At 55.2% G+C, this 12259-nt stretch overlaps 1 protein-coding gene across 2 annotated transcripts; it reads left to right on the forward strand.

Annotated features, from left to right (window-relative positions):
• Nucleotides 1-261: 261 nt before the first annotated feature.
• Nucleotides 262-11957, forward strand: LOC133362916 (sodium/hydrogen exchanger 7-like). 2 transcript variants are annotated; one of them, XM_061581894.1, is made up of 4 exons: nt 262-398; nt 5511-5584; nt 6456-6561; nt 7563-11957. In XM_061581894.1, exons 1-4 carry the CDS (start codon nt 366-368, stop codon nt 7983-7985), a joined length of 636 nt encoding a protein of 211 aa, XP_061437878.1. In that variant the 5' UTR covers nt 262-365; the 3' UTR covers nt 7986-11957. The 2 variants fall into 2 exon arrangements, with proteins under 2 accessions (XP_061437878.1, XP_061437879.1); XM_061581895.1 differs by having other exon boundaries at nt 316-398; nt 5514-5584.
• The last annotated feature ends 302 nt before the right edge of the window (nt 11958-12259 follow it).

Here is a 12259-nt window from a genome sequence, read left to right on the forward strand (position 1 = left end):
GGGTGGTGGGTGGATGCTTGGGTGGGTGGGTGGGTGGTTGGGTGGGTGGGTGAACATTTGGGTGGGTGAACAATTGGGTGGGTGAACAATTGGGTGGGTGGGTGGTTGGGCGGGTGTTTGGATGGTTGAGTGAGTAGGTTGGCAGATGGGTGGGTGGGTGAGTGGGTGGATTGGTGGGTTATTTAGTGATTGAGTCCAGTGTGTGTGGGCTACACGGGGGACCTTTGTGTTGTGGTGGTTGTTGTGGTGGTTGTTGTGGTGGTTGTTGTGGTGGTGTTTGTGGTGGTTGTTGTGGTGGTGGTTGTGATGGTGTTTGTGGTGGTTGTTGTGGCAGAGTTGGTGTGGACCCAGACCAGGATCTGCAGATGAACAGTGACAACTTCCAACCACTGCATTCGGTGAGACTCACTCGCACTCACTCACTAACACAAACACACTAACACTCGCACACTCACACACTCGCTAACACACACTCACTCACTAACACTCGCTAACACAAACACTCACTCGCACTCACTCACTAACACAAACACTCGCTCATTAACACTCGCTAACACTCGCTAACACACACACTCACTCATTAACACACACATACTCACTAACACAAACACTCGCTCACTAACACAAACACTCACTAACACTCACACACTCACTAACACTCACTCACTCGCTAACACACACTCACTCACTAACACTCACTAACACTCGCTAACACAAACACTCACTAACACTCACACACTCACTAACACTCGCTAACACAAACACTCACTAACACTCACACACTCGCTAACACTCACACACTCACTAACACACTAACACTCACACACTCACTTACAAAGATCCCCCGTATAGACTTAACAGACTGTAAGGGCCCAGGACCGGTTCAGATAATCGTCACCACTGGTGTTGGCCGTGAGCGGGAATCGAACCCGGGTCGCCAGGTTTGTAGTGCAGCGTGCTAACAGCTGCACTACCGCTACACACAACACACAAACACTCACTAACACTCACTAACACTCACTAATACAAACACTCACTCACTAACACTCACACATACTCGCTAACACAAACATACAAACACCTACGAACGCATTCGCTAACACTCATTCACTCACTCACACACTCACACACACACTAACACTTCATACACTCGCTCACACACACACTCACAGACTCACTCACAGACTCACTCACACTCACAGACTCACCCACGCTCACACTCACAGACTCACTCACAGACTCACACTCACAGACTCACTCACACTCACAGACTCACACTCACAGACTCACTCACACTCACAGACTCACACTCACAGACTCACTCACACTCACAGACTCACCCACGCTCACACTCACAGACTCACTCACTCACACACTCACTCACACTCACAGACTCACTCACACTCACAGACTCACTCACGCTCACACTCACAGACTCACTCACACTCACACACTCACTCACACTCACAGACTCACTCACACTCACAGACTCACACTCACAGACTCACTCACACTCACAGACTCACACTCACAGACTCACTCACACTCACAGACTCACACTCACAGACTCACTCACACTCACAGACTCACCCACGCTCACACTCACAGACTCACTCACTCACACACTCACTCACACTCACAGACTCACTCACACTCACAGACTCACTCACGCTCACACTCACAGACTCACTCACACTCACACACTCACTCACACTCACAGACTCACTCACACTCACAGACTCACCCACGCTCACACTCACAGACTCACTCACTCACACACTCACTCACACTCACAGACTCACTCACGCTCACACTCACAGACTCACTCACACTCACACACTCACTCACACTCACAGACTCACTCACACTCACAGACTCACCCACGCTCACACTCACAGACTCACTCACTCTCACACTCACAGACTCACTCACACACACACTCACAGACTCACTCACAGACTCACACTCACAGACTCACTCACACTCACAGACTCACACTCACAGACTCACTCACACTCACAGACTCACACTCACAGACTCACTCACACTCACAGACTCACCCACGCTCACACTCACAGACTCACTCACTCACACACTCACTCACACTCACAGACTCACTCACACTCACAGACTCACTCACGCTCACACTCACAGACTCACTCACACTCACACACTCACTCACACTCACAGACTCACTCACACTCACAGACTCACACTCACAGACTCACTCACACTCACAGACTCACACTCACAGACTCACTCACACTCACAGACTCACACTCACAGACTCACTCACACTCACAGACTCACCCACGCTCACACTCACAGACTCACTCACTCACACACTCACTCACACTCACAGACTCACTCACACTCACAGACTCACTCACGCTCACACTCACAGACTCACTCACACTCACACACTCACTCACACTCACAGACTCACTCACACTCACAGACTCACCCACGCTCACACTCACAGACTCACTCACTCACACACTCACTCACACTCACAGACTCACTCACGCTCACACTCACAGACTCACTCACACTCACACACTCACTCACACTCACAGACTCACTCACACTCACAGACTCACCCACGCTCACACTCACAGACTCACTCACTCTCACACTCACAGACTCACTCACACACACACTCACAGACTCACTCACAGACTCACACTCACAGACTCACTCACACTCACAGACTCACACTCACAGACTCACTCACACTCACAGACTCACACTCACAGACTCACTCACACTCACAGACTCACCCACGCTCACACTCACAGACTCACTCACTCACACACTCACTCACACTCACAGACTCACTCACACTCACAGACTCACTCACGCTCACACTCACAGACTCACTCACACTCACACACTCACTCACACTCACAGACTCACTCACACTCACAGACTCACACTCACAGACTCACTCACACTCACAGACTCACACTCACAGACTCACTCACACTCACAGACTCACACTCACAGACTCACTCACACTCACAGACTCACCCACGCTCACACTCACAGACTCACTCACTCACACACTCACTCACACTCACAGACTCACTCACACTCACAGACTCACTCACGCTCACACTCACAGACTCACTCACACTCACACACTCACTCACACTCACAGACTCACTCACACTCACAGACTCACCCACGCTCACACTCACAGACTCACTCACTCACACACTCACTCACACACTCACAGACTCACTCACGCTCACACTCACAGACTCACTCACACTCACACACTCACTCACACTCACAGACTCACTCACACTCACAGACTCACCCACGCTCACACTCACAGACTCACTCACTCTCACACTCACAGACTCACTCACAACACACACTCACAGACTCACTCACAGACCTCACACTCACAGACTCACTCACACTCACAGACTCACACTCACAGACTCACTCACACTCACAGACTCACACTCACAGACTCACTCACACTCACAGACTCACCCACGCTCACACTCACAGACTCACTCACTCACACACTCACTCACACTCACAGACTCACTCACACTCACAGACTCACTCACGCTCACACTCACAGACTCACTCACACTCACACACTCACTCACACTCACAGACTCACTCACACTCACAGAAACTCACTCACCTACTCACTCACACTCACAGAAACTCACTCAACAACTCACTCACACTCACAGAAACACACTCAACAACTCACTCACACTCACAGACTCACCCACGCTCACACTCACAGACTCACTCACTCACACACTCACTCACACTCACAGACTCACTCACACTCACAGACTCACTCACGCTCACACTCACAGACTCACTCACACTCACACACTCACTCACACTCACAGACTCACTCACACTCACAGAAACTCACCCAACTACTCGCTCACACTCACAGAAACTCACTCAACACCTCACTCACACTCACAGACTCACTCACACTCACACTCACAGAAACTCACTCACAACACACTCACTCACACTCACAGACTCACTCACACTCACAGACTCACCCACGCTCACACTCACAGACTCACTCACTCTCACACTCACAGACTCACTCACACACACACTCACAGACTCACTCACAGACTCACACTCACAGACTCACTCACACTCACAGACTCACACTCACAGACTCACTCACACTCACAGACTCACACTCACAGACTCACTCACACTCACAGACTCACCCACGCTCACACTCACAGACTCACTCACTCACACACTCACTCACACTCACAGACTCACTCACACTCACAGACTCACTCACGCTCACACTCACAGACTCACTCACACTCACACACTCACTCACACTCACAGACTCACTCACACTCACAGACTCACACTCACAGACTCACTCACACTCACAGACTCACACTCACAGACTCACTCACACTCACAGACTCACACTCACAGACTCACTCACACTCACAGACTCACCCACGCTCACACTCACAGACTCACTCACTCACACACTCACTCACACTCACAGACTCACTCACACTCACAGACTCACTCACGCTCACACTCACAGACTCACTCACACTCACACACTCACTCACACTCACAGACTCACTCACACTCACAGACTCACCCACGCTCACACTCACAGACTCACTCACTCACACACTCACTCACACTCACAGACTCACTCACACTCACAGACTCACTCACGCTCACACTCACAGACTCACTCACACTCACAGACTCACTCACACTCACAGACTCACCCACGCTCACACTCACAGACTCACTCACACACTAACACTCACTCACACTCACAGACTCACTCACACGCTATTGTGAGCGTGCTGCGCTACAAACCCGGCGACCCGAGTTCAATTCCCGCTCACGGCCAACAACAACAGTGACGACTATCCGAGCGGATCTTGGGCCTCCCTTAGGTCAACTCGGCCTCAAATGAGTACCGGGTGCGGTGTGTAGTAATCATCGCCACTGGGTGTGTAGTAAACATTGTCAAGGGGAGACAAAGGGGGCCGGGCGTGGTGCTGGCCACCCACCCCCTCGTGTGCCGTGCCGGCCTTCATAGGTGCTCGCTAACAGCACTTGCCCCTACAGTCTGTTAAGGCTATACGGGGAATATTTGTCTTTTGTGTGTGTGTGTGCGCATGTGTGTGTACGTGTGTGCGTGTGTGTGTGTACGTGCGTGTGTGTGTGCGTGCGTGTGTGAGTGCGTACGTGTGTGCATGTGTGTACATGTCTGACGCGCGCGGGCGTGTGTGTGCGTGCGTGTGCGCGTGCGCGCGCGTGTCGACTCAGCCTCAAATGAGTACCTGGTGCGGTGTGTAAACATCACCACTGGGGAGACAAAGGCGGCTGGGCGTGGTGCTGGCCACCCACCCCCTCGTGTGCCGTTCCGGCCTTCATAGGTGCTCGCTAACAGCACTTGCCCCTACAGTCTGTTAAGGCTACACGGGGGATCTTTATCTTTGTGTGTGTTGATGCTGCAGCAGAACGAGGGAGGCAGCCGGACCAAGAATGAGAGTGCGTGGCTCTTCCGCATGTGGTACATCTTCGACCACAAGTATCCTTGCTGCGGCTCCACGCGTCTCTCTGTGTGTGTCTCTGTGTGTGTCTCTGTGTGTGTCTCTGTGTGTCTCTGTGTGTGTGTCTCTGTGTGTGTGTCTCTGTGTGTCTCTGTGTGTGTGTCTCTGTGTGTGTGTCTCTGTGTGTCTCTGTGTGTGTGTCTCTGTGTGTGTGTCTCTGTGTCTCTCTCTGTGTGTGTCTCTCTGTGTGTCTCTCTGCGTGTCTGTCTGTGTGTGTCTCTGTGTGTCTCTCTGTGTGTGTCTCTGTGTGTGTGTCTCTCTGTGTGTCTCTCTGTGTGTCTCTGTGTGTGTGTCTCTGTGTGTGTGTCTCTGTGTCTCTCTCTGTGTGTGTCTCTCTGTGTGTCTCTCTGCGTGTCTGTCTGTGTGTGTCTCTCTGTGTGTCTCTGTGTCTCTCTCTGTGTGTCTCTGTGTGTCTCTGTGTGTGTCTCTCTGTGTGTGTGTCTCTGTGTCTCTCTCTGTGTGTGTCTCTCTGTGTGTCTCTCTGCGTGTCTGTCTGTGTGTGTCTCTCTGTGTGTCTCTGTGTGTCTCTGTGTGTGTCTCTGTGTGTCTCTGTGTGTGTCTCTGTGTGTGTCTCTCTGTGTGTCTCTCTGTGTCTCTCTCTGTGTGTCTTTGTGTGTCTCTGTGTGTGTGTCTCTGCGTGTCTCTCCGCGTGTCTCCCCGCGTGTCTCTCTGTGTCTTTCTCTCTGTGTCTCTCTGTCTCTCTGTGTCTCTCCGCGTATCTCTGTGTCTCTCTCTGTGTCTCTCTGTGTGTCTCTCTGTGTGTGTCTCTGCGTGTCTCTCCGCGTGTCTCTGCGTGTCTCTCTCCGCGTGTCTCCCCGTGTTGCTCCGTGACTGTGGCCACCCTCCCAGCTACCTGAAGCCGATCCTCACCCACTCGGGGCCCCCGCTCACCTCCACGCTGCCACGCTGCTGCGCCCCCCTCGCACGCTGCCTCACCAGCCCCCACGCATACGAGGTGAGCACCACCCCCCCCCACCGCTCCGTGTCTGCCTGTGGGGCTCTGTGTGGGTGTGGGGTGAGTGTGTGTGGGTGTGAGTGGGTGTGGGTGTGAGTGGGTCTGCGAGTGAGTGGGTCTGCGTGTGAGTGGGTGTGAGTGTGTGTGAGTGGGTGTGAGTGTGCGTGAGTGTGCGTGGGTCTGTGTGTACGTGTGAGTGGGTGTGCGTGTGAGTGAGTGGGTGTGAGTGTGCGTGAGTGTGCGTGGGTCTGTGTGTACGTGTGAGTGGGTGTGAGTGTGTGTGAGTGGGTGTGAGTGTGCGTGAGTGTGCGTGGGTCTGTGTGTACGTGTGAGTGGGTGTGCGTGTGAGTGCGTGTCAGTGTGAGTGGGTGTGAGTGGGTCTGCGAGTGCGTGGGTGTGTAGTAGTGTGTAGTGTGTAGTGTAGAGTGTAGTGTACAGTTTACAGTGTAGTGTGTAGTGTATAGTGTAGTGTATAGTGTAGTGTGTAGTATAGTGTAGTGTATAGTGTAGTGTAGTGTATAGTGTAGTGTAGTGTGTAGTGTAGTGTGTATTAGTGTATAGTGTAGTGTGTAGTGTGTAGTGTATAGTGTAGTGTAGTGTATAGTATAGTGTAGTGTATAGTATAGTGTAGTGTGTAGTGTAGTGTAGTGTACAGTGTAGTGTATAGTGTACAGTGTATAGTGTACAGTGTACAGTGTAGTGTACAGTGTATAGTATGTATAGCATCTGGGCTGCGTGAACCCTCCCACGGAGCGCCCTCTAGACGGTGACAGTGCCGCCTGCACTGTCACCGTCACCGCTGTGGTCACCGTCACCACCGTCACCACCGTCACCACCGTCACCACCGTCACCACCGTCACCACCGTCACCACCGTCACCACCGTCACCACCGTCACCACCGTCACCACCGTCACCACCGTCACCACCGTCACCACCGTCACCACCGTCACCACCGTCACCACCGTCACCACCGTCACCACCGTTACCACTGCCGCCACCAGAACCAGGAGCAGCTGGGCACCGGCACGGGCGGCGACGACGACTCGGTGCTGATCCTGGGCGGCGACGGCGACCTCATCCTCACCGCCGGCAACGCCAACGGGCCGGCCCCCGCCGCCCCCGCCGGCACGGCCATCGCCGCCTCCGGCACGGCCATCGCCGCCGCGTCCACCGCGTACCCCGCACGGCCCTCCACCGCCCACCTCTACAACCGGCGCCAGCAGCAGCAGCAGCAGCAGCAGCGGCGGCCGGGGTCGGGGCCGGGGTCGGGGTCGGGGGCCGCGTCCCCCGAGGAGGCGGCGCTGGAGGAGGGCGACCTGGGGGAGGGCGCCGGCGCCGTGGCGCGCGGCACGCGCCTCGTGCTGCACTCGCCCAGCGGCGCCGACGACGAGGACGGCGCCGGCGGCTACCACGCGCTCGCCTGAGCGCCGTCGCCGCGGCGACCGTAGCCACGGCGACCGCCGTCGTCGCGAGCGCCGTCACGAGCGCCGTCGTCGCCACGGCGACCCCCGCCGTGGCTCGGGTCGGCCGACCGACGGCTTTGCACTCCGCCCGCCGGCCCCGTCGTCGCCGTCGGCTTCGTCATCATTGTCGTCAGCTGACCGATGACGTCATTGCAGTCGTCAGCTGGCCGGTGACGTCATCGACCGGCTGGCCGGTGACGCCATCGGCCGGCCGGTCGATGGCGTCGTTGTCGTCGGCCGATGGACGATGTCGCCGTCATCGTCGTAGTCGTCAGCTGACCGATGACATCACGCTGCACTTGCCTGCCGAGGGCACTCGAGCCTGATCATCGTCGTCATGGTGATCATCGTCGTCATGGTGATCATCGTCGTCATGGTGATCATCGTCGTCATGGTGATCATCGTCGTCATGGTGATCATCGTCGTCATGGTGATCGTCATCGTCATCGTCGTCGCCTAGTAACGTTACCGGAATGCCGACATCATCGTCGTCGTATTCGTCATCACCATCGCTTGGCGAACAGCATCATCATCATCGTCATCGCATCTTCGGCGATGACATCATCGTCATCGCATCTTCGGCGATGACATCATCGTCATCGCATCTTCGGCGATGACATCATCGTCGTCGCATCTTCGGCGATGACATCATCGCCGTCACATCTCCGGCGATGACATCATCGCCGTCACATCTCCGGCGATGACATCATCGCCGTCACATCTCCGGCGATGACATCATCGCCGTCACATCTCCTGTGATGACATCATCGCCGTCACATCTCCGGCGATGACATCATCGCCGTCACATTTCCTGTGATGACATCATCGCCGTCACATCTCCGGCGATGACATCATCGCCGTCACATCTCCTGTGATGACATCATCGCCGTCACATCTCCTGTGATGACATCATCACCGTCACATCTCCTGTGATGACATCATCGCCGTCACATCTCCGGCGATGACATCATCGCCGTCACATCTCCGGCGATGACATCATCGCCGTCACATCTTCGGCGATGACATCATCGCCGTCACATCTCCTGTGATGACATCATCGCCGTCACATCTCCGGCGATGACATCATCACCGTCACATTTCCTGTGATGACATCATCACCGTCACATTTCCTGTGATGACATCATCGCCGTCACCCCGACACCGTTGTGACGGTGATGGTAGTGGCGGCGATGGGTTCGTGACGGTTGTGATGATGGTGGTGGTGGTGGTGGTGGCTGTTGTCACGGTTGTGGCGGTGGTGGTGACGGTTGTGGCGGTGGTGACGGTTGTGGCGGTGGTGGTGGTGGTGGTGACGGTTGTGATGATGATGATGATGGTGGTGGTGGTGGTGACGGTTGTGATGATGATGGTGGTGGTGGTGGTGGTGACGGTTGTGATGATGATGATGGTGGTGGTGGTGACGGTTGTGATGATGATGATGGTGGTGGTGGTGACGGTTGTGATGATGATGGTGGTGGTGGTGGTGACGGTTGTCATGGTTGTGGCGGTGGTGGTGGTGGTGATGCCTGTGTCTTGCCACTTTAATCTGCAGTCCGTGTGGTCGCCGTGGTTTTTGCGGCCGCCGCCGCCGCCGTCGTCGTTGTGTTTTGATTTTGCGCGGTTTCCCGCCGAGCGAACCGTCGCGTAATTTATGATCGCGGTGAATTCTTGCGTCCCTCCGTTGCGTTCTGTTGCGCCGCGTTGCTGCGGTGCGTTGCATCGTCGCGTTGCGTGCGTTGCGTGCGTTGTTGAGTTGCGTGCGTTGCGTGCGTTGTTGAGTTGCGTTGTTGCGTGCCGCATAGCGTGCGTTGTTGAGTTGCGTTGTTGCGTGCCGCATAGCGTGCGTTGTTGAGTTGCGTTGTTGCGTGCCGCGTTGCGTTGTTGAGTTGCGTTGCATTCAGCAGACACTTTGCGCTGTCTGACCCCTCGCAATCCTCCCGACCACCCCCACTACCCCCCCCCCCCCAAAAAATACAACAACAACAACAACCGTGTAGCACTGATGCCATTGCCACCATCGCTGCTACCATCACCACTACCACCATCACCACCACCACCACCACCATCATCACCAGCATGTGCATCGCTACTACCATCACCACCACTATCAATACTATCACCACAATCAGTACCACCGCCACCACCACAACAACCACGCACGACTGATGCCATCACCATCGCCATCACTACTACCATCACCACTACCATCACCACTACTAATACCATCATCACCATCATCACCATCACCACAATCAGTATCAACATCAAAACAACCACGCACCACCATCATCATCATCACCATCATCACCATCATCACCACAACCACTATCAACACTACAACAACTAAAACAACCACGCACCACCATCATCATCATCACCATCATCACCATCATCACCATCATCACCACAATCACTATCAACACCACAACAACCAAAACAACCATGCACCACTGATGCCATCACCACCACCATCATCATCACCGCAATCAATACCACCATTATCAGCACCTATGAAGGCTGCCATCACTGTGACACACACAGAGGGGGGGGGGGGGGTGGGTGGCCAGCACCACGCCCGGCCGCCTTTGTCTCTCCCCCAGTGCTAGCGATGTTTGCACACCGCGCCAGGTACTCATTTGAGGCTCAGTCGACTTAGGGGAGGGGCCCAGGACCGGTTCAGATAACCGCAATCACAGGTTTGTGCAGGTGGTCCAATTCAGATGATCACAATCACAAATTTGTGCAGGTGGTCTCCGTGAGAGGGAATCAAACTCGTCTCTGCTGGGTTCATCGCGCTAACTGCTGCACCGCCGCTCTTCACAAATTACCCAAACCCCCTCTCCCACCCCTGAGCTCTGCCGTCCTCTATATATATAAACTGTAATCTACTACTTTTCAATGTGACTAGGTAAGGCCCACAGAGTTAAATAGCTTTTTTCCATGAAAGGTGTTAGCGCCCCGAGTCATGACGGGGGGGGTCTGCCTAGTTGTTGTGTGCGCGGGAGAAAACCCAGCACGTGCGAGGGGAGAACGCTCGATCCCCGTTACAGATGTAACAGATGGAGATTAGTCCACTCTCTGCTGTACCGCAATCTCTGTGCAGAGCGGGGGCGTAGAGCCATACGCCCACCCACGTGAAGTGAGATGTAACAGATGGAGATTAGTCCGGTGGGAAAACCACCACCCGTGCCGTGCTGGCCCCACGCTGGCTCGGGTGTGTCCAGTGGGAAGACCACCACCCGTGCCGTGCTGGCCCCACGCTGGCTCGGGTGTGGCAGTGGGAAAACCACCAACCGTACCGTGCTGGCCCCACGCTGGCTCGGGTGTGGCAGTGGGAAAACCACCACCCGTGCCGTGCTGGCCCCACGCTGGCTCGGGTGTGGCAGTGGAAAACCACCACCCGTACCGTGCTGGCCCCACGCTGGCTCGGGTGTGGCAGTGGGGAAACCACCACCCGTGCCGTGCTGGCCCCACGCTGGCTCGGGTGTGGCAGTGGGAAGACCACCACCCGTACCGTGCTGGCACGGGTGTGCCAGTGCAAAAGGCGTCGCAGTGAGGCTCCGATAAATGAAGATCATCATCACCACCGTCATCGCCACCGTCATCACCACCATCATCACCCTTGGTAACACTGACCCCCCTGATTGAACCCTGAGTGAGGATGGGGCGACGTTGCACCGTTCAAACCACCCCACTGGGTCGTGCCCGTGTTGACCCCATAGATTGAGGTCAGGGGTTGAAGGTCTTGGGGGAGGATGTTGATGTCCATCCCCACCCCCCGTTTATTGCCAAATGATGTCGCGTGGTTCGTTGTGTTTGTGTGCGCGTGTACTTTAAACTTCTTTTGCACCGTGCGTAGCCAGCCGTGCTAATTGGAGGGTGAGTGGGTGGTTGGGTGAGTGAGTGAGTGGGTGAGTGGTCGGGTGAGTGGGTGGGTGGGTAAGTGGGTGGGTGAGTGGGTGAGTGGTTGGGTGGTTGGGTGAGTGGTTGGGTGAGTGGTTAGGTGAGTGGATGGGTGGGTGGTTGGGTGAGTGGTTGGGTGAGTGGTTGGGTGAGTGGGTGGGTGGGTGGTTGGGTGAGTGGTTGGGTGGGTGGTTGGGTGGGTGGTTGGGTGGGTGGGTGAGTGGTTGGGTGAGTGGGTGGGTGGTTGGGTGAGTGGTTGGGTGGGTGGTTGGGTGAGTGGTTGGGTGGGTGGTTGGGTGAGTGGTTGGGTGGGTGGTTGGGTGAGTGGTTGG

This window comes from Lethenteron reissneri, unplaced genomic scaffold, assembly GCF_015708825.2.
Source record: "Lethenteron reissneri isolate LAM-NWPU_2019-01 unplaced genomic scaffold, ASM1570882v1 scaffold_1638, whole genome shotgun sequence".
Taxonomy (NCBI): domain Eukaryota; kingdom Metazoa; phylum Chordata; class Hyperoartia; order Petromyzontiformes; family Petromyzontidae; genus Lethenteron; species Lethenteron reissneri.